The 21,536-nt window shown below is 57.7% G+C and overlaps 1 protein-coding gene and 1 long non-coding RNA gene across 2 annotated transcripts; one reads left to right on the forward strand and one right to left on the reverse strand.

The window, feature by feature from the left end:
* Positions 1-2,698: 2,698 nt before the first annotated feature.
* DBH (dopamine beta-hydroxylase) lies at positions 2,699-16,076 on the reverse strand. Its single transcript, XM_066981006.1, is given in 13 exon segments — positions 2,699-2,994; positions 5,326-5,485; positions 6,083-6,210; positions 6,858-6,917; positions 7,452-7,490; positions 7,604-7,747; positions 8,362-8,528; positions 9,795-9,897; positions 10,192-10,368; positions 11,707-11,964; positions 13,310-13,456; positions 15,628-15,987; positions 15,990-16,076. Coding segments are annotated over 13 exon segments (1,950 nt in total). The 5' UTR covers positions 16,062-16,076; the 3' UTR covers positions 2,699-2,859.
* Positions 16,077-19,083: 3,007 nt separating this feature from the next.
* LOC136786708 (uncharacterized) lies at positions 19,084-20,504 on the forward strand. The gene is made up of 3 exons (XR_010826117.1): positions 19,084-19,436; positions 19,709-19,836; positions 20,396-20,504. It is a non-coding gene; the product is annotated as an uncharacterized lncRNA (long non-coding RNA).
* The last annotated feature ends 1,032 nt before the right edge of the window (positions 20,505-21,536 follow it).

Here is a 21,536-nt window from a genome sequence, read left to right on the forward strand (position 1 = left end):
TCTCTGCCATTAATATGACTGTCGCCTCCAAATCTGGCATCCCTCTGTGTTCTTGCTGCTCCTGTCCCTGCTCTGACAATTGTCACTGCGGGGTGGCTGTGCCCTGGGGACCCACTGCTGAGGGTGCAGGGGGGCACGGGGCTGGCTCTGCCCTTTGGGCTCTCAGATGTTTTTTTGGGGGCATTTCCTAGCAAGTTGCAGCCATGCTGGTGGAAATTGGCTGTGGGGTGAGCCGAGGGGTTGGGATCAGCAGCACGGGACAGGCAGGTGTCCCTCAGCATCCCCCCTGGGATGGAGCAGGGGGCACAGGGCCATTGCCCAGGCTCACATCGGGGATGCTTTGCCCGCTGCAGGATTCCTCTGCACCACGAAATTGTGAAATCCAAAGGGATTTTAAGCACCCAACATCCATGGGTTGGTAATTGCTGCCTAAGTCCCTTTAAAAACAAAGCCTGGGGTGCCTAACCTTTTGGTGCTTGCTCGGGTTTTGTCTGTGGTGCTGAAGGGCTGTTTTGGGGTGTGTGGCAGGGGGCTGGGAGGGCTGACATTCTCCAGACCCATGCAGTGACCTTTTCCTTTTGCTGCAATGCAAGAGCAAGGGCAAGTTTCATTTTTTTTTTTCCTCTGTGGATCCTGGGAATGGGAGAGCACTTGGTGCCCCGGGGAGCGCTGCCAGCCTGTGCCAGCGCTCTGCTTTTGAAATGAGGAAAACACAGCGGGGCTGTGCAGCCCTTAACACTGAGCTGCAGGGAGATTCTCATCTCCTGCCCCCAGGGAATAAAAGAAAACCCCAAAGGCGATTGCGGCTTGGATCTGGGTCCCTTGCTCCGTGTGTGTGTGTGTGTGTGTGTGTATATATATGTAAATCCTCTGAGCTTGGAGAAGAAGGAGTCTGACCCGTGTTTTGGCCTGTGGCTTTTCCCCGTGTAGTTTTTGCCCATGTCCCCTCTGGGCTGCTCCTCTCAGGGCCGTGCAGGGCGCTGGCACCAGGGCTGCTCCGCGGTCCCCTCCTCTCTGCTGCCATCGTCCCGAGGTCACCTTGGAGGTGGCTCCGGCAGCTCCCAGCTGCCAGGGGGATCCGTGTGGCCTCTGAGCTGCGTGCTGCCAGCCCCGGCAGCGCAGAGCTGGCTTTGGAGGCGTCGGGGAGGGTTTTCTTTGCATGCACAGCAAACCCCCAGCAGCTAAGGGAATGGGGTGGCTGCTTCCAGCCCCTGTGCTCATCCCCCTCTCGTAGCCGTCAGCACCACTGGGCTGTGCAGGCAGCCTCTGGAAACCCCCCTGGCTGCCCTGGGGGGGAGCAGGAGAGGACAGGTCCATGGTCCCTTTGGTGGCCCCGTGGTCCCTTTGGTGGCCCCGTGGCTGAGCCCTGCACACGGAGCCCCCCACGGCTGCGGTGCTCGCCCTCCATCTCTCCCCGGCCCCTTTTAATCACAAACGATTGCAGGCGGCGAGGGACTCGGGCTCCGTCCTCCGCAGCGCAGGGAGGGCCTCGTCTCCAGCGCAGCTTTTCCCCCGCCTGAAGAAATAATCACACGACATCTTTTCATTTCGTTCCCTCCGACTGGGTTCGCTTGTTTTCTCTTCTCTTTAGAGCTGATTTCAGTTCCTTTGCCTCGCGCAACGAGCGCCACGGGCGAGAGTTTGAACTCTCAGACGCTTTGGTTTCGCTGGAAACATTAAAAAGCCAAACCGGGGTGAGTTTGGCTCTCAATGGGAGGCGATTGCGCTCCCTGGTGCTCTCGAGCTGGAAGGCAGAGGCGGGGATGGCCGTGCTGCTGTCCGTCTGTCCTAATAAATGTGGTTCACGCTGGCTACGTGGGGATGCGTCCCCCTGTGCCAGGATTAACCACCTGTCTGCTGGGATAATACAGCCTTATCTTCCTGCAAGAAACCCCCAGCTTTCACCCTATAAGCTGTGTAGGGTTGTATTCTCTGTGGAGAGTGTCCCCAAAACAACGGGAGACCGATGGCACTGGGGAGCAGGGGTGGACAGGGCAGCTCCGGCCTTCATCGAGGATGGACCGAGCGAGTCAGGTCCCTGCAAGGGGAGCCTCTGGATGCAGCGGAGGCGTGGGCAGGGGCTGGCTGGGATGGACGGGCTCTCCTGCATCCCCTGGGCCCTTCCTCTGGTCCAGGCAAGTGTTCTCCCTTTGCAGCTCAACAGCAAAAAGCGTCCTTTTTCCTTTTTATTTCACATGTAGGTATTGAACGGAGTCGTTTTTCCTGCCAAAGGTTTGTCTTTCCCCCCGTTTCCCTCCATCCCCATCCCTCCCCCTTTCGAAATCCCATCACGCAAGTATCATTTGTTCCCGTCCGTTGGCATCTGGTCGCGTCAAGGCGAATAATCCCCGGCGCAGCGGGGCTGCGGCAGGCGGCATCCTTCCCTCCCTCCCTCCGTCCCCCCGGGGGTGTCAGCGTGGGGGAGCCCCCACAGAGCCACCCCGAACAAGACGGGCCCATGGGGTGCCAGGAAAGCTCGTGTGCTGCTCCCACGCTGCTCTTTGCTCTGTGCCTCAGTTTCCCTGCGGGGAAGCAAGGCTTCTCCCCCCCCCCCCCTTCTCCCCGGGGCCGCGCTGGGTTTGGCACAATAGCAAACCTCCCCATTATTATTCTGGGGGCGGAAAGCAGCATTACTCAGAGCCGGGCTTGCTAATAACACACTAAATATAGCGCTTTCCATCCCCAGAGTACTTTCTGAACCGCTAGGGATGAGCCCTAACCCCCCCCGGGTAGAGGCAGGAGCCGGGGCAGGGATGGGGGGAGCGATGGGACGAGGCTCCCTGTGGCCACCCGTGTCACCACCGTGCAGAGGCGCATCCCATCGCGGTGCTGGCACGCCGAGGGGGACCAGGAATTGGCTCAGACCCTCTTGATCTCACCCAGCTTGAGGGGCATGGAGGCAGCAGGATGAGGCCCGGGGGCGGGCGGGCAGTGAGGGACGGGCTCCCGCAGCGTCTCGGTGATGCTGGGGAGCGGCTGCTTCTCCCATTCGCCCTGCAAAGAGAGTTGGGCACCGTGAGACCGAGGGTTTCGGGCACCTGGCCGCTCCGCGTTTCTCCGTGCTTGTAAAGACGACGTGATCTTTAACGCTGGGAAGTGTTTTGAACCCGAACCAGGATGTTTTCCCGTGAGACATCACCAATTATTTATCTCGTGGGAGCACCTACGCATCCCAGCAGCGGAGCAGATGCCCGCGCTGCACCATATTGCACGAAGCCACCGCAATCAGGGAGCTTCCGCCCCGAAAAAACGCGTTCCCCACCGAGTCACACGGCGACAGCTCCGAGTGGCGAGCCCCACCAGCCCACCGTGCTCTCAGCCCAGGCTGTTTGCCAGCTGCTGGCGGGGAGCTTGGCTCGGAGGTGACATTTGCAACGTGCCAGCACGGTTCCTGGTGCGCAGCTGCTGCCGGGGGCGAGGGAGGCGGCAGCCGGGCAGAGCCGAGGAAGGGGCTGGCAGGGCCATCGGGGCGAGGTGAGCACGGGCAGCACAAACCCTCCAGCACCATGGGTGCTGCTTGCTTTGGGGGTGCTGCCTGCAAGGAGCAATTTCCCGGGGTTAGATCGTGCAAAGGGCAGAGACGGCAGGGCTGGATTCGTCTCCTACGTGATTTGGTGGTCCGGCAAGGGGCAGGGGGAGCTCAGGCCGGGCTGGGCTCCCATCTGTTCGCTCGTGCAGAAATGTCAGAGACGGGCAGAGCTACAGCGGGAGCGGGAGGAGGGCAGGCTGGAGAGGTAGGGCCGTGAGTCATCAGCAGGAGGAAGAAAGTTGGATTCATCTTTTCAGATGAAAAATCCTTGGAGTGTGCGAAGCAAATCAGGCCAGAGCTTGCACCTGCACCTGGAAACCCTGGGAAGGGTGGCGGGGGCGGAGAACCCCTCCCGAAGCAATCAGAGAGGGGCAGCAGGGCAGGAGAGCACCAGCTGGAGAACCGAGTGCTTTTCTGCAACCTCAAGGCTTAGGAGAGCACCTGGGGGCTTGGGGCTGTGCCTGCCCCGAGGTTTGGCCCCAGCCCGGAGCCCACCTGCTAGGGTCTGCCCTGTGCCCTGCAGATCTCCTCCAGCCCCTGCTTTGGGAGGGCATCGGGGGCATTTGGTGGGGCTGTGGGGCTGGGTTTGGTGCCGGGAGAGAGCTGGGATCCTGGGGAACTGGCACGGAGACCTCCCACCACGCTCACAGTGCCACCTCGGTGCGAGAAGGGGCTTGCTAAATAATTAACAGCACCACGTCCTTGCAGAGAGCTAGGCAGGACTGGGATCACTGAACTGCAGAAATGCGTGCGCTTAATTAGAAGCTGGTGCTTGTCTCTTGGCAGAAATGCTGTGGAATAAATGAGATGTCTTGAAATGCAGCTCGCTCCGAACGCACCGAGAGAGCAGGGGGGGCAGCTCAGCTCCCTGCTCCCCTCGCTGCGTGCCAGCATCGCCTCTGCTCCCCGCCAGCCTCTTCCCAGCCGCCCCCAGCCCTCTCTGAGCTCACACAGTTGCCAGGGCTGTGATTAAGAGGCTTAATTCATAATTCTGCTGCTGCACAAAACTTCCGAGCCTCTTTTGTCCCTGCTCCAGGCTCTGCACAGCCGAGAGGTGAGGGTCTCCGGTGGCTCAGGGCTGGCAGGGGAAGGTTCCTGCCCCCTGGGACTGACCTGGCTGGAGGGTTTTTACCTGGGAGGAAGGCTGATGGTCTTCCTCGCCATCAGCTCAGTGTCCTCCAGCACTGCAGTGGGCAGCACGACCTAACTTATCACGGAAGCTCATTACACTGATGAATGGCATCAGGAACCGATGGTGATAGGGACCATCAGTGGCTTTAAATCTTCATCATCATCAATGTCATGAGCATCGTCACTGGGCCTGGGTTTTGTTTGTTTGTTTTCTTTCTGAAGCTCCTGTGGTCCTTTATCCTTCATGCCTTGCTGTAGCTCCAGGTTTGGAGATTGCACAGATGCAGTGCGTAATGAGCTTGCTCTGCTGGGACCTGACGTAATTGGCCCAAATCCTGTAAAATGGCCTCACAGTTCTCCTTGCTTCTGCAGACAGCCCAGCTTTAACACTCTGGGCTGCTCAAAGATGTCAGTAAATCGCTTTATGCAAATGCACATCCTCTAATTGAATCCGCCCGAGCGCACCCAGCGTGCCGGCGGCTGGGGCACAGTGCTTTAAGTGCTGCTGGTGCTGGGGTTCCCCGGGCAGCTCCAGCTCCCTGCTTTGGGGCCACAGGGTGCAGCCACGTCCCTAGCCCATCGAGGAGCCGATCGAGGAAGTTTTAGCCCTGGCCTGGAGTTTTGCCGTGAAGCACGTCAGCCCTGGGTGGCAAAGCTGTACGTACCGGGAAGCGGACGGCCGAGGATTTGTTGCAGTGCATGGAGATGGGGGCGAAGCCGTAGAGGGATTTTAGCACGTCTCTGTTGAAGGTGTTCCAGGGGATGGAGGAAAACTGCTGTGGGACTGAGACCTGCGGGCACGTGCAGACCTCCTCGTCGTTGAACCTGCGCAGGAGAGATGCCAGGCCGAAAGGCAGCCAGGTGGGCTGGATGTGCCGCGTTCCTCCCGGCCTGAAGCTGGACCCGGGAAGGCTCCAGACTCTGCACGTGGCAGCAGGAAACACTGCCATGGCTGGCACCTTCGGGGGAAGACTCGGGGCCACCCGGTGTGCCCGTGCCTAGGACGCCCTGTGCAAGGTCAGCACCTCACCCTCTTGCCAGGGGCAAATGAGCCTGCTGCTCCGGCAGCGTGGTTGGTGCCTGCCTGGGCTCATAAAATGTACTTTGCAGACAGAACTGCCTTGCACTGGGCCTTGCAGGGAAGTCCCATACCCAGAAAGGTCTCCTTGTCCTTGGGATCCCCTCTACCTCCAGCCCTAACAGCCCTGATCTGGTGCCTGCTCTGGGGGATGGCGAGGGCAGGACTCCTTCCAGCCATGCCCCAGCACATGGCTCCCCAAAACCTGCACCCCCCCAACAGCCCCAGATACCACCGCTGCATATCCAGGGCCTGAAAACCTATTTTTATAACTTTTTTTCCAGCACTGCCAGCAAAGGGCTCGGCAGCGGCCCCTCTCCCCTTCGCACAGCCTCGCTCCGTACCTGTTCACGAGGCTGAAGTACCGGTGCAGGTAGCCCGGGTCCACGGCGCTTTTGCAGAGCTCCAGCTGGGTCTGGGGGTAGTAGTGCACGTAGTTCACGCACATCTCCTCCATGATGCCAAACCCGCCCTGCGGCACACACGAGGGGGGGCTGGGGGCAGCGCCGGGCAGCAGCCCCCAAATTTTCCCCCCAAACGTCGGCCGTGCCAGTGCCCAGCTCAGCGCTGCCGGAGCCACAGGGGCAGCAAGAGGGGCAGAAGGGGGTATGTGGGCACCGAGCTCCCCCCTTTACGTGCACACACACCGTCACGCACACTCGGCTCGTCTGCCCACCCGCCCTTCGTGCAAGGACAGGCTTTCAGGCTGGAACGTGTGGTTTACATTAAAATGCAGATTCCCTGTAATCCCTCCGCTATATTTAGCTTTGTCCCTGTTGATGGTACCTCTGACAGGCTCCTTTTTTTTTTTTTTTCTCTGCCTATGTAAGGGAATAACACGCGCTGTCAAAAAAAACGCCGCTTCTCCTTAATTACAATTAATACCCAGCGGAACAGTTGGTGATGGGAATCAGAGTGGCAGACGCTACTTCTCGATTAGCACCTTAGCATCCCAGCTGCAGGAAGCGGAGTCCTGTGGGTTCGCTTCCTTGCCACCCTTCTCCTGGCTTCTGGCTGTGATTTAGCCCCGGTACATGCACGTGTTCCCCCCCCCCCCCCCCTTTCCTGCACCTTGGGGTGCAGGCACTGACCCCGCAGCGCGCACGCAGCCGCACTCACCACGGTCACTTGGCTCCTGTCCTCCGTGTTGTAGGTGCAGGCTGTGATGAGTTCGTCACCCTGGGGGGTTCAAACAGACATGGGGGTGTGGGAAAGTGCAAAGTTCCCCCTCCCCAGGCAGCAAATACCAGGACGAGTGAACCCGTAACACAGCAAGACCTCCGCGCTCTTTCGTGGTGCAAGTCCACAGGCAGCATCGCTGCCCCCGCCCCCCCCAGCACTTGCTCACCGTGCACCCCCCTGGGAGATTCCCTACGGCCATACCCCAGGAATTGTGTTTCCTGCTTTCCTCACTTCCTAAGAATTTCCTCCGGGCTAAAGCACCTTAAAAAAATCCACGTAGGGACATTTTGCATTGCCCAGCTTGTACCCAACGTGGTGCCACGGCTGCCTCCCCCCCTGCAGGGCCACCCCAGGAGCCTGAGCACAGCCCGGGGATGGCTTGGCTGGGGCTGAGGCTTTTGAGCAGGACACCACGAGCAGCAGCAGCAGTGACGGAGCAGCGGAGAGGAGTCCAAGCCCCTGGGCCGCAGTGGGTCTGTGAGGGAGTACTTGCTCTGATCGGAAACCGCCACGATTTTTGGAGCCACTCACCGGAAAAACTGCAACCAGCTCCTTCAGCATGCGGATCTCCTGAGAGGGGGGAGAAAAAGGCACCGGGTCGGAGCGGTGCCGTGCCCCGGCACCCATCTGTGCCCGCGGGACCGGGTGTCCCGTGGGTGCCACCCACCCGCCCGGCGCCGTACCTGGAAGTGAGGGCTGTAGTGGCCGTCGGCGTTCACCACCTGCCGCTCCCTGCCGTCCCGCGACAGCACCGTCACCACTTTTCTGCCCGCCAGGTGCGTGTGGAGCTGCGAGGCGAAGATGCGGATGCCGGCAGCAGGCAGCGCCTGGGGAAGGATGGCTTCAAGCTCCGTGCCTGGCCCCGTCCCTCTCCCCTCCCGTGCGTCCCCGGGCTGTGAGCTTGGGATGGGTCCCCCCTGGCTCCTGGAAGGGTTTTGGGGGCTGCTGGACCCTCGGGGCAGCCCAGAGGTGAGCTGTGCAGAGGGGTAGATGCTCAGCCTGCTGTCATAGCCAATTAATGCTACGCCATGCCCCAGATTAGCAGGATCTGGACGCAGCTTGCTTCCTTGTGCTTGTGGCACCGACGACTTCTTTCGGGTAGGCCCTATAAAAAATACCTACTAAAACTTGCCTGAGAGCAGGGTGGGCGGTTTGAAAACATACTTGAGCGAGCTCTTAAGGAACTCCCCAGGAAGCAGAAGCCAATCTTTGCGTTTCCATAGGGGAAAGCACCCAGGCATGGCACAGCAGTATGTTTTCCTAGATGGCAACGGTACTCGGGGGAGACGGAGCAGCTGGCTCCCGAGGAGCTCTGCCTTCACGGGGAGCTCAGCTCATCCCAACCAGCTGCTCAGGGCCAACTTGCTGCTGGTTCTGGGCTGTGGGGTTTTTCTTTCCAGCACGACCCCGAGGGAAGGGGCTCGGAGGGCTGGGCACTCACCCGCTGGGTGCACTTGTCGGTGCAGTACCCGGTGAGGACGAAGGCGGTCTCGCCCGGGGGCACGGCCATCACCGGCGTGTAGACCAAGCCCAGCTCCATGATGCCGGCGTCGTAGCGGCGCAGGCTGCCCGTGTAGTAGAGGCGGATCCCCGAGGAATCGCGGCGCCCTAGTGGGCAAAAGGATGGGGTGGGAAGTCACTGCGGGAGAGCTGAGAGCTCTCGGGTAAGGTCAGGTGTGAAAAATGATGCTCTGCTGCCACAGGTGTGGGGAGGGGTGCCCAAGCTTCTCACTCACAGCTTTTTTCATGTGTGCTATTCCTATTGTTATAAAATCCTAGATATTTTCGTGCAAGAGTAGATCCCACAGAGAGGTCACCAGTGGCTCCCGAGATAAAGACAAGGAGAGCCTTTGGAGAGCCCAGAGCAGGACAGGTCTCAGGGTGCTTTGGCAGACTCAGAAGCATGGCTCATTGCACCTTCTTTAACTGATACATCAAAAAAAACAAAGCTATGCATTTACTGGGGGCCTGGCAGGAGGGGAAATGCTGGTGGAGCAAGCACCCCCTGCATTTACAAAGCTCCTGGTCTCTCGTGCATTCGAGGTTGCCCTGTTTAACCTCTAGAACCCACACGCAGCTGGGGGGGGGGGGGCAGAGGGAGCCCCGGGCCCTTGGGTGCTGCAGAGCAGAGCCAAGCCGGGCTCCCCGCAGCAATGGGGAAGGTGCAGACCCAAGGAGTCGGGCTGGGGCTGAGCCCCCTGTCTCTGGGCTGGAGCCCGCCAGGGGATAAGAATAAGGAGGGAGACACTATTGGTTAACACACCAAAGCTGGTAAGTTATGAAAGACATGAGCTCCATATTTATAGATGTGTTTCTTCTCAAGTTGCCGAATGTGCTATGATTGATCTACAGTACATATGCTCCGGTCTCCTAAAAATACACTTGGGTAGTCAAGAAGTTACTTGATTTTATGTAAATGAAGAAACTGTGTTGTTTGGAATCCTTTTTTTTTTTTTTTTTTTTTTTAAATGTGTCTCCTGACAACGTTATCGAAGCAGGAATACCATTAAAACAACATCCAAATCCCCCCGTCCCCAGCCAGGCTGGTGCTGTCTCTCTGGTGACTTTGGCATCACTGATGCTCTTGGCTCCGAGCTCAACCCCTCCACAGCTCCTTCCACAGATGTCGGGAGGCACCCACCAGCAATCCCAATAAATATGGGGCTTGCCACGGGTCATAGCCCTGCAGGACCGATGTGCAACCCCACTGCTTGCTGGGCTCCCCTCCCCAAGCATCCTCCTTGCCTCTGGGCACGCGTGAGGATGGGTCCAGCCTCTGGTGACACCCCCGGCAGAGTGGCAGTCCCCATCACTCCCCCAGCTCTCCTGTGTCTCGCTGGCGAGGTGTGGGGGCCGCGCCACGTCCCCACTCACCTTTGAACACCAGGGGGTTGTGATAGTGAATCTCAAGGCGCAGATATCTGGAGGAGCCCGGACCGCCAAAGGCAAGCCCTGCTTCTTCGGGGTAGTAGAAAGCCTGGAAGCGGAGGGAGGACATCAAGGGAGGGGGGTGTCACATTGATTTAGGGAGCCAAGGGCATTAGGGGAGGGGATGTCACACTGATTTATGGGCTGGGGTGGAAATGCAGAGGTGTCTTGGGGGAGAGTGGTGGGGGGGAGTGTTAAAAGGGGCTGAACCCAAATCTCAAATGGGGTTGGAGCAGCCCACACAGGGATGAGTCAGGCACCCATTCCTATGAGAAAGGACTGGGAAAGGTTGGAAGATGGCAGGAAAGGTGGCCGGGAGCGAGGGGTCCCATCGTGCACCCACCTGTGCGCCCATGGCCCATGCGGCAAGCACGTGCCGGCAGTAGTTGAGCTGGTCTGGCTTCATCTTGGCGTCGCAGGGCCCGTTGTAGCGCGGGATGCTGTCCAGCTCGGCGGCGCACTGGAAGACTTCCATGTGGTGCACCAGGGCCTCGTTGCCGGCCGTGATCACTGGCTCGTACTGCAAAGCAGCGTCCGAGAAGGAAGGGGAGATGTTAGGACCGTTTGCCAAGGCCCCGTCCCTGAGCGTGCTGTTTGTGCAGCCCAGCGTGGGTAAGTCTGCCCTCAATTCTTGCCATGAGATGGGGAGGGAAGGTTGCTTCGGGCACATGGACCAAGGACCAAGAGCTTTAGGCTGGCTTTGGGACCAACCCAGAGTCCACCAGAGCTCGTGGAGAAACACCTCGTCCCTTCCCTGCAGGTGGCTGCACCTGAGGAGCAGCAGAGCTCGGGCTGCTTCGTGGTGACCGAGTCCTTTGCAGACTTGCTGGGCTTAGAGGACTTCGGTTTCTCACAAAGAGAGTCCTGGCCCCACTGCCCGCAGCTACCGGGTTTCATGCCCAGCCAGGAGCTGCTGTTCTGGGCACAGGCAGGGGGGATTTGGGTAGAAAGAGCGACTTCAAACGCCTGAGGAATGGCTCCGGCTAAAAGCGCCAGCTGTAGAGATGATCTGCAGCAGCGGGAAGATATCAGGAGTTACGCACTTTTTACTTACACACAGATGATTCATTTCGCACCATCTGTTGGGGAGAAAATCCTCCTTCTGAGCTTTCCTTTGCAGCGTCGCCTCTCCCCTATAAATCGCTGAGCGCTCGCTTCAGCTCCTGTGTCAGGCTTCCCCTCTCCCTGCTGCGTGCTTTTGGCCCCGCGGGTGCCGGGTCGTGCTGTGCTGGGGGTGATGCTCCCAGCACCTCGGGACGGGCACTCTGCTGCCACAGGTCTCTGTCCCCCCCCCTTGGGGATGTGACCCGAGCAAGTGCAACGCAGCCGCACAAAAATTGTCTTTATCTGTATGACTTTTCTTTTCCTTTTTTTTTTTTTTGCAATATGCCTGATCTGTTAGAGGGCAGTTCATATTCTGGCTTGCTCTGCCCTGCCCTGGCCAGGCTTGTTAATTTGCTTGCCGTGTTTCTGTATTCCTCATGGCACATGGTGAGCCATAATCCTGCCCCTGATGGCTGCAGCTCTCTCCTCTGCAAGGGAGCTGCTCTGAGCCCTGCCCTGGTCCCCATTCAATGTGCCAGGAGGAAAGTCACCATGGTCCCCATTCAGCGTGCCAAAGTCACCAACCTGCCACCAGATTCGGGTTCTCTAGGGGATGTGAGGGTGCTGCTGGCGGGTGGGCTGGCTCAGGGAGGTGTTTTGGTGCTCTGGGGGTGCATTTGGGACTGAAACCCTCCCTGCGAAAGGGCAGGAGAGAGGTGGGCTTTGCAGAACAGCTTTGAGGGACCTGAACGCAGCTGCTGAGATGCACCAGGGAAAGCATTTCTCCTCTTTCACCTCTTCTCCTGCCTCTTACCATGATGATGTGGTGCTTGGGGAAGCCGTCTGGCAGCTCTGCCATGTAACACCAGTAGGTCGTCTCCTGGCTGGGGATAACGACACCGGGGGCCGTTATCTCCATGGTCTTCATGTCGCTGGGCAGCTCGGGGATGGTGACGTTGGGCTTTAGCAGCTGCACCCTCTGCAGCCCCCTGTGGATGGCAGAGATATTGATGGCTTGCAGGGAGCGGACGGGTTTCTCCAGGATCCCATAGATGAGGTGCACGGTGCCGTCCTGAAGCAAGAGCAAAGCGTGGCAGGTAGTTTTGTGTGTAGGATACCAGAGAGTGTGAATCTCATGGACAATTGGCACTGGTACTGGTGGCATGAATTTGGAAGTAGGCCCTAGCCCCTCTCCAAAGGGGAAACCATCCTGGCTTCAGCAGCATCTCCCTTTGCTGGGCTGTGCCACAAAGCCCGTAGATTTAGGGGAATTTATTTCACTAGCATGTTTTAGCATTGAGTGATGACCACAGAGAGCTCGCTACCAGTTGAGAGAGCCTGGAAAGCTTTCCCTACATGGCACTGGTTTCCAGCAGAAGTCAATACCGGTACCTCACACCTCTCCCCTGTCCCTAAAGGAATGGCTCCCCTCTGCTCCCTCGGCCCTCCTGAACTGTGGGCTGGGGTGGCCACGTGGATCCAGACCCCGGGCAGCAGCTTGGGGGGGAGCAACAGAAACAAAACTTCTCCCCCAGACCCTTTCTGCCAGCTTCTGTTAGGGCATCAGAGAGGGTCTGCTGAAAGCACAGTGGGCAAGGAAGGTGCTGCTGAAGGCACTCAGCTCTGGACAGGAGGTAAGAAGGAAAGGAAAAGGGAGTCATTTTCTCTCCAAGGCCAAGAATAAAGACCTGCAAGTCTTTCCCTGGTTCACACACAGATATTTTTTCCTCCGGGGCTCTCCGTGTTTTGGCAGACACCTCTCACCACAAGGCATGCCTCCGAAAGCTAGCAACAAAACCTCGAGGCTGCTCTGTGCCCACGGTGGCTTCCAAATACCCTGTCCACCAGAGGATTTCATCTCAAACGAGCCTCGTGGAGATCCCTGCCTGCACCCGGGGGCTTCCCTTTCTTGTCTGAGACCCCGAAGCTCTTTGACATCCCCAGTGGGGCCGTTCCCACCACCCACTCACAGACCCAGACGCTCACAAGCACGCAGCCCTGGCTCCACTCGCTGCACCTTCGCTCGGCTCCTGCAGCCCCCCCTCTTTGCCTCCCGTTGAGCAACACCTCTTCGTAACACTCCAAACACTTGGCTCCCGACTGCAAGCCCGAGTGATGCAGGAGGGTATTTATATAGACCCAGCACACGCTTACCAGGAGCGGATGATGCAAACGAGCTGAAATCTACGCGTTAGAGAGGTTTTTAAGGGGTTGTAAATAGATGGTGCCAAACATTACTCATGGCGCGGGGCTGACATCTGTAGCACGCTTCCTTACTGCACTCAGCAGCACAAACACCCGATGCCATCCCAAAAAACACAAGGGGGGTGAGGTCTGACCTGCAGGCTGGGGGGGTTGGAGCTGTGGGGTTGGGATGGGGCCGGCGGTGCCGCACTAGGCTGAGGGCGATGCCGTACCTCTATAAGGTAGTCCTTGGGGTCACAGGTGCTGAAAGCTCTTCTGAAGAGGATGTAGAACCCCTCGGCGGCGCTCTGAGCCCCCAGGAGCTGGTAGTCCTGCTGCGAGTCCATGTGGAGGTGCCCCTTGGCATCGCTCCAGGCATCCTGCGGGAGGACGGCACCCGGTAAGCTGGGGGGCTGCGCGGATCCTGCACAGCCCCGGGGGGCACGGTGGGGACCTCCAGTGGTGCACGGGTCTCTCCTTTGGTTCACCCTCCTTTGGTTCACCAGCGTTTGGTTCACCAACCTTTGGTTCACCCCCCCCTTTGGTTCACCAGCCTTTCAGAGGTGTGAAATACCTGACCCAGCACCGATATTCTGCAAAAAAGACCTTTTAGAGCTGACATGCATTTGGGGAAAGGAGCTGGGGGAGGAAAGCCTGCAGGGTGGCATCAGTCTGTGTTGTTCTGGGTGTACGGCTGGGGGCACTTTCTGAGCAGGGTGATGTGTTTTCCACAACCCTTGCCACAAGCCAGCTGCTCTCGATTTGAGATCAGCCCCCTGATGGGCTGCAGTGTCAGCCCTTTGAACGACGAACCCCTTTAATGCCCTGAGCTCGCCGTGGACAGATTGTCCCAGGAGCCAGGCAAGGCTGAAAACTGCTCTCGGTTAATGGTGGTGACAAAGCCACGCTGGGAAGCAACGTGGTAAGCTCCTCCTGTGCTTAGGGGTTGGAAGGGTTGGAGTAGAAATTTTATAAATAATATATGAATAATTTTAATAATTTGGATTAGAACAACATCTTTGTCTTGATTTTTGCATCTCTTGTTTGTGGCTTTTGTTTACCAAGAAAAGGCCCCTGGGAAGTACCTTGCAGCACCAATACCAGTGGCACTGGTTCTCTCATCTCGGGGGAAGAAATAAAAGAAAAAGAATAAAGCATCTTGGCATCGTTTCAGCCAGAAGTATAGAGTGATATTTCGAGAACATATTGTCCTTAGAGGGGGAGAATAAAATCAGCTACATGAAGCTAGCATGACATTTGTTTTCATAGGAGTGCGTTGTGCAAATTAATCTCATAGTACATGGGGGGGTGAGCAAATTTGGATCTCTTTAACAGCTGACATCCTTATCCAGCAGAAAGACTGCTGGGAGAGAGAAAACCAGGGCTGTAGAGGTTTACAGAGAGCTCCTTGCAGGATGCTCTTCAGCACCAACTGAAAGAGAGAGCCCCAATGCTGCTCGGCGTTTAATTCAGCGCTGTTTGTCTTCCAGTGAGCACAAGAAGGCAGATTAGCAATGATCCTTTATGTTTTTTTTAACATGATGCTGTGAAATACTGTAGCATTTGGGTCATCACACATCCTGAATGGCTGGTAATTAGCAGGAAAACAGTACAGATAATAAGCCCTCCTTTTCATCCTTTCATTGCACTGCAGATCACATTGCAGCTGATTGTGAAAGAATATATTTTACGGCTAATTTCAAGTAAGCAGAGAGGTAAAATTTAACTTACTGGAAAGCTTCACACAGGGAAAATGTGAATTGCTTTCTGCAGTGAAGCGCAATTGCAATAAACCTAACGTGGTGATCTGGGGACAGGGAGCTGCCGGAGGGCACGGGGTGAGGTATTGCAGCTCCAGCCCCGGCGGAAAGACAAACCACAGGAGAGCCTGGACAAACGGACTGTGTAAGAAAGGACAAAAAAATCAAATGGCAAAGCTACAAACGAGTTCCCCCTCCCCATCTGCTACCACCGGGCATTTGCATACCGCCCAAATACTTCTGCCTGTTTAATTTCTGATAACACCACGCTGCTGGCAGGCGGCCGTCGGATTGGGTTTTCCCGTGTCCTGTTGATCTCTGCTGTAGCTGCAAACGTGAGTTGCAGGCGGCTCATTGGCGCTGGCAGGAGCAGACTTGCTGGTTGATAACTTTTGCGCTTTCTCAAAGTCAGGAATGGGAGCGGTGGTTAATTTTTAATGCGGCTGAGGGCAGCGCACAGGCGAACCAAGCTGTCGATGCAGCCTGCGTTTGCGTGTAGCCGAGCTCTCTGTGCAACCACCTGTTGGAGCGCTTGCGGATGAGTACAGCAGAGTTACTGCATTTATCCCTTTCTCTTCGGATTTCAGATCCTATACCAAGCCCACAGCATAGGCCTCTGGACCAGAACCCCCCCAGCTCTTTTGGACCACTTTCATTGAGCAGCGAGAGCAGTCTAGCCCCGCTCAGCCCCGTGCCGTGCTCTGGACCAGCTCTGCCCCAATTAAATAGATCAGATTCACCCGTCGGGCAGCAACCCCAAAAGCAGCCGTGACAAAACACGTGCAACTCACCCCAAAATACGAGCTGTGCCCGTCGCTCCAGAGCACGGCCAGGTCCGCATTCTCAAACTCTCCCCGGTCCGACATCCCGAAGAGGAGCCCGAACTTGAGTTCCCTGCTGAGGATCTGGAAGTACACCGCTTGCTCGGGGTAGCTGACGTTCCAGGAGAGCTCGAGCAGCCCCTGGGGATCGAGGGGCACCTTGTAGGGAAAATAGGTGCCGCGGGGCGCCGAGCCCTGCAGGGCGGCCACCAGGATGACCAGGAACACGGCGATCATGGTGAAGTACACGGACGCCACCTCCCGCAGCTTGAAGCCGGGGCAGGGGCACGGCTTGCTGCCGGAGGTCTGCATGCTGGGCAGGATGGCAGCCGCCCTCCTGGCTTTTGCCATTTATGCGCTGGCCCTCCTGGGCGAGCCGGGTAAGCGATACTCTTTAATTGCATTTGGTTGTGGGGAAATTGGATTGTGGTATTGACTCCCCCCCCACCCCCCCACCTCCTGGCCAAACACTTGTCATTCTCTGCCTCCCCTTAATTGGCTCTAATTGCACATGGACATTATCAATAGCAATTGAACTCGACTGGGCTGATGTTATTTGCTCTTAAATCATCCTTAGTGGCTGCAAAGTGCCGCTTTCTTGCAAGCTGCTCCTTGCACGGCCATGCTGTGCCCTGCCGCTGCTGCCTGTCGACGGCTCTGTGTGGCCCCGCTGTGGCTCCCGTCGAAGGCCCTGCCTGCCTGCTCCTTTGGAGGCATTAAATAGTTGTTATTCCTTTGTTTTTGTAGCAGCTGGGACTTCAGCTCTGGTTTGAAGATACCCTTTTGTCCCCCACCATCCCCCTTCTCATCTCTTTGGCCTGCTGCGTTCTCTTTTGGATATTAACTTTTCTGCGCTAACCGGAACGAAGAGCCTCAAGCTCTGATACACACACACTGCCTGGTTTACACTCGGAGCTTGTGGCCCCGTTGTATCAGTGCCAGCTCCCGTGACAAGCAGCGCCCTTGGATGCCTCCCGGAGTCCCCTCCGTCCCCGTGGAGCTCGGGTTTCGCTCGCGGTCCTTGCAGCAATGTCGCCGGGCAGAGCCGGTTCCCCAGCGCTGCGTAACGCGAGGATGGAGCTTGGTGCCCGGTGTTGCAATGAATCATCAACGTGTGCACCTCTGCTGCACTCAATGAGGTTCTCATCGTGTCCTGAGACACGGCGGTTATCCAGGGGCACGGCGATCGACCCACGGTGCTCTCCTTGCAGGGTGACCTCTGGCTTACGGGTGCTCTCTCACTCAGCTTTGCCAGGCAAAGACCGACACAAAGCAAAGCTGACGAGCCGAGCTCTCCAGACGAGGGTGTCATCGGCAAACCCCAGCTGCTGCTGGTGTCAGCTTCAAAATCACACGTCAGGATGGCACAGTGAGGAGGTACCAGAGACAGGCTGGGAACGCTCCTTCCCCCCCGAAGCCTCTCGGTGCCTGCAGGAGGTGGCACCGAACCCCGCAGCACCCCGGGGAGGCTGCAGCAGGCGGGGAGCAGCCGAGGGGCTGCACCTCCTCGGTGGCACCGCTCAGCCTCTCCGCACCCTGCAGGAGGAGGCAGCGTCCCCGCCGTGCCCCCGGCTCCTGGGCTCGGTCCCAGCCGTGCTGAGCGAGATGCTGGCAGCCTCAGATGGGTGTCCCTCGGATGCCAGCCCCGGTTCCTCGGGCAGACAGCTGGCTGCGTGACAAAGGGCCCTGAGAACAGATTTTTGCCTTGCCCCGTTCCTACCCTCCAAGCACGGCTTCTCCTCCTCTCTTGGCTTTGTTTCCGAGTTGCAAGGGGAACGAAGCCACGCTGTCAGCGTGGCAGGAAGGAAAATGATCCTCATCGGGGGGCAAGAGGGGGTCCTTAGCTAACGAGCTCTACCTCCGTCTATTAGAGATGAATCCCCAGGTTGCTGGCATGTGCAAGTGGAGCTCCTGAGCTTTCCTGTACAGAAGGAATTTGCAGCAGAACAGCATAAGGCGGGCAGGTCAGCTTGAAAACAGCTGAACTTTGGAGATAAGCAGTGGGAATTTACTTAAAGAGGAGAAAAAAATATGTATATCTCTCCCCCGCTTCAGTTTCTCCAAGCCACTGCTCGTAAATCCAGGCAAGAAGTGAGGATCAAGCCTTCCTCTCCTTGCTCCTGGGTTTATTTTAGGACTTGAACGAGATGTAGCAGTGCCAGTTTGCTGACTCCGACCCCCCAGCTGCTTGGGGCAGGCACAGAGCGGGTCCCACAGGTGAGAGGTACACCGGGGGGCCGCGGGTCCAACCTCTGTCCTCAGGGCAGAGCACAGAGACAAGGCACAGAGACAGCAAGGTCTCGCCGGCGCTGACACCAGCACCATTGCACTGGTGCTAGCCCCTCCCAGAGCCCCTCTGCTCTGCTCCTGCGGAGGCTGCCCAATTTCCCCCAGGCACAGAAGAGCTGAGAGCACAGTGATGCACAGAGCACACCTGCAGAGTGCCCTCAGCCCCCGGAGAAGGGCCGTGTTTTATGGACGACCCCCCAGACCCCACGCTAGGTGCTGTATGAACCCCGTAAGCCTTGCATACAGGTAAGCAGGTTTACACACAATTGATGCACTGAATCGAAGCAGGCAGCGCCCCTCCGAGCTCTAATCCCTGGCCTCACTAACGTGGATGCCAATTCGATTAAGGCGAGGGGGGGCACGGAGGGACGGCTCCTGTCTGCTCCCGCGGAGCCGGGGCGCAGCACACGCGCAGCATCCCGCGCCCCGGGGCTCTGGCAGTCACGGCCCCTGTCCGCGGCCAGATCCTGCCCTGCACCGCTGTCCTGATCCAATTTCCTCGGCGCTGATGAGGTTAGGCAGCCTCTGAGTCAGGCTGGACCCGACGTGGTTGCAGAGGGAGAGGAGAGGTCTGGCACATAGGGGAGATGCTCACGCAGGCAGGTAGGGCCCGGGGACCCTGATGGATGCTGTCTGCGTTTCCCCGCTCTGGCCAGACCCACCCCGTGCCCCTGGGCTCCTGTCACGTTATTTCCCGACAGAGGCAGTCGCTGTTTAACCCGCAGAGCTCTGGTCAAGCTGGGATGCTCAGAGGGGATGGCACCCACCAGCGGTGGGTGGGAAGAGGCGTTCCCTCCGCATCACGCATGAGTTTGTCCTACAGCATGAGAGCTGCAAAGGAGAGCAGCACCCTTGCAGAGCCGCTGCTCTTCCCAGCTTCTTGCTTCCTCCTAAGGTGTTTCTCTTTTTTTGTCTTCCTCAGGACCGAATTTTCTCTCTCTCACACCACCACAGGGGTCTCCCCAGATCAGGGCCAGAACTGGACCTCAGCTGCCCTGTGGCTCAGCCCTGCTGCTCCTGCTTCTCCTGGAGGAGCCCGAGCTGCTCCGGTCTCTTCTGCCTCTCCTCTCCCCTCAGTCCATTGCCTGTGGCTCTTTGCAGCTGCAAAGGCAGGCAGGTGGGCTGCAAAGAGCCCCATGGCACCATCGGGGGTGATGCAAGCGCAGGCAAAAGGTCAAAGCTAGGAAAAAGCGAGCATCGTTTGCTCCTGGGAGGCATTGCCTTGCTGGGTGCCCGAGGCCAGGTGGACAGTCAGGTCCTTCCCAGCACAGCCCAGCATCCCAAAGACATCCCTCCCCTACTGCTCCCCCCAAAAGCTGCCACCGCCGAGCCACCTAATGAAATCCTCCTTGCCTGTGCATGCTATATTAGGGTTTCCATGGATATGGTACCACAAACACTGGGCTGTGGCTTTGTTATATAAACAGGAGAGATTGCCACAGACACCCAAAATATCTGAAAGGACAGGAAGAGACAAAGGCGGGCTCCGGGTTTGTTTATAAAGGGTTGCGTGATGCAGCGGGTAGTGCCAGCGGGAGGTGGGAGAGACCTGGGCTAGGTTTGGGAGCTGGAGCACAACCAAGGGGACATCTCGGTGATCTCGGAGTCGGCAGCTCCCGGAGACTCCCTCCGGTCTTCCACAAGATCTTTTTAAAATGCTCAGAGAGGTGCAGCTGGCGGGGCTGCTTGCTGAGCCTGCTCGTGCCCAGGAGCTGTGCACCCCGCAGGTCACGGTGTGAATTGGACCTTCCTTCATGCTCAGGTACATCCTTGGCCCTGGTGGGGAGCAGGACCGATGGTGGTGGAGACACGTCGTCTTCTGCTCTGCCAGAGCTGCCCACACCCAACCCAGCTCAGCAAGACCGTCCAGCTCATCCTGTGCCGTCTCAGGTACAGAGAGTCCCTTGGACCGTTGGAGGAATCGTGTAATTCAAAGAAAAAAATGTCTCTAGAAATGGAGGTGGAATGTAAGGGAGATGGAGACATCAGTGGCTAAAATTGTATTGCACTCCCACTCCCCTGCCAATAAAAACACCATAAATAAAGTGGCTTTGCAATAACCAGCTCCACGCATTGTAGCACAGATTCACGAGTCCCTGCCAAGGATGCTCGAGGCAGGATAAGCCCCGCTCTAGGCTCCTTCTGCTAGGGAGCTTCTCCAGTCCAACTATTCCCCTTGTGGGTGCTACCCCAAGCTCCCAGTCTGGGTCAGTGGCCTCCTCTTCCCGTCTCCCCTTGTCCCCTGCGGGTGACATCCCCACCCCACGGTGCTGCAGCCCCCTTGGGGCTTACAATGCCCTTCTCCACGGGATGCTCGCTTCCCACTTCTCTTCCCTCCGTGGCTCTCTGTGTGCGTCTGAGCAGACACCTTTCCACGCTTCATTATCGGGCATGTGGTGTTGAATACCAAACTCGGTAAGATTTGCTTTATCCTTTAAAACCCCCCCAGAACCGGTGTTTGTTTGTCAGACGCACAACGCCCTGCACGGCCCTTCTGCATCACCTGTCAGCCTTCATTTTGCAGCGCTTGCCTTAACATCCGTGCGGTGACCCCTTGCCTCTCTGGAGCGGTTTTCTTTGAGCTGGTCGGGAACAGGAGCAAAAGGAGCTGAACTCACCGCGGGCACGGCTCCAGAGGAAGGGCTTTCTGCCAGGTGGTTTTTTTTTTTTGGGGGGGGGGGGGGGTTGGTGCCAAGCCCTTCTGTGTGGGGCTCTGCTCCCTGCTGCCAGCCTTTCTTGTTGCTTTTCCTCCAGCCATTGCCGTCTGGCACGAAGCTGCTTCCTGAAGGCTGCACAGCAAGCCAGCCTCAGCATCAAGAGGAGCCAATTCATGGGGCCAAAAGAGCCTGAGGAGCTTGAAGATGGAGCTTAGCAGCAAGGGTCGGTGCACTGAACGACAAAGGCTGCACGTAGATCTGCCCTGCATACTTGATGTCTGTAACAGACGAGTTAGCAGAAGGTAAAATAAAGGGTGGCTGTAGTGGATGAATATGATTGACACCAGAAAACTCAACATGGCTTCTGTATGGGGAACACTAGCCATACTCTCGGCAGCCTTAAAGGGGTTGAATAAGCTTGAAGGGGGGGAATAAGCAATAAGAGAAACACAAGGGTGTGGTGGGCAACCTTAAATTCATCCAGCCCTCTGCCTCTCTGTTCCATTCCTTTCATTTTCCCTTGCAGCTGAAGCAATGGCTGTGGAGGAGCACATGGCAGTGCCAGCCTTGTGTGTCGGGACGTGAGCTGGTGGGTGCGATGCAGCACCACGCGCCTGCCCCGTGCTGAGGCTGCTGCACCCCGCGAGCCTCAGCATTTGGTGCTGGGTGCGGGCTGGGGGTGCCCAACACCACAAGGGGTGAAGCAGCTGGCTTGGGGAAGTGGGAGCTCATCCATCCTGATTAAACACACTTATTTGAGAAGTTTCACTCCCCTCACGGGGATCAGCAAAGAGGTGCAACAGGGACGGCAGGCAAGGTCATGGCTCTGGCCAGTTCTTAGGGCTGTGCTTATGAGACAGGGGCTCCTATTTTGTGGGTGGTAAGAGCAGAGGGAGAAAGGTTTGCAGGCTTGAACCTAGAAACTGCTCTCCT

The sequence above is a fragment of the Anser cygnoides genome, chromosome 20 (genome assembly GCF_040182565.1).
Source record: "Anser cygnoides isolate HZ-2024a breed goose chromosome 20, Taihu_goose_T2T_genome, whole genome shotgun sequence".
Classification (NCBI taxonomy): Eukaryota; Metazoa; Chordata; class Aves; order Anseriformes; family Anatidae; genus Anser; species Anser cygnoides.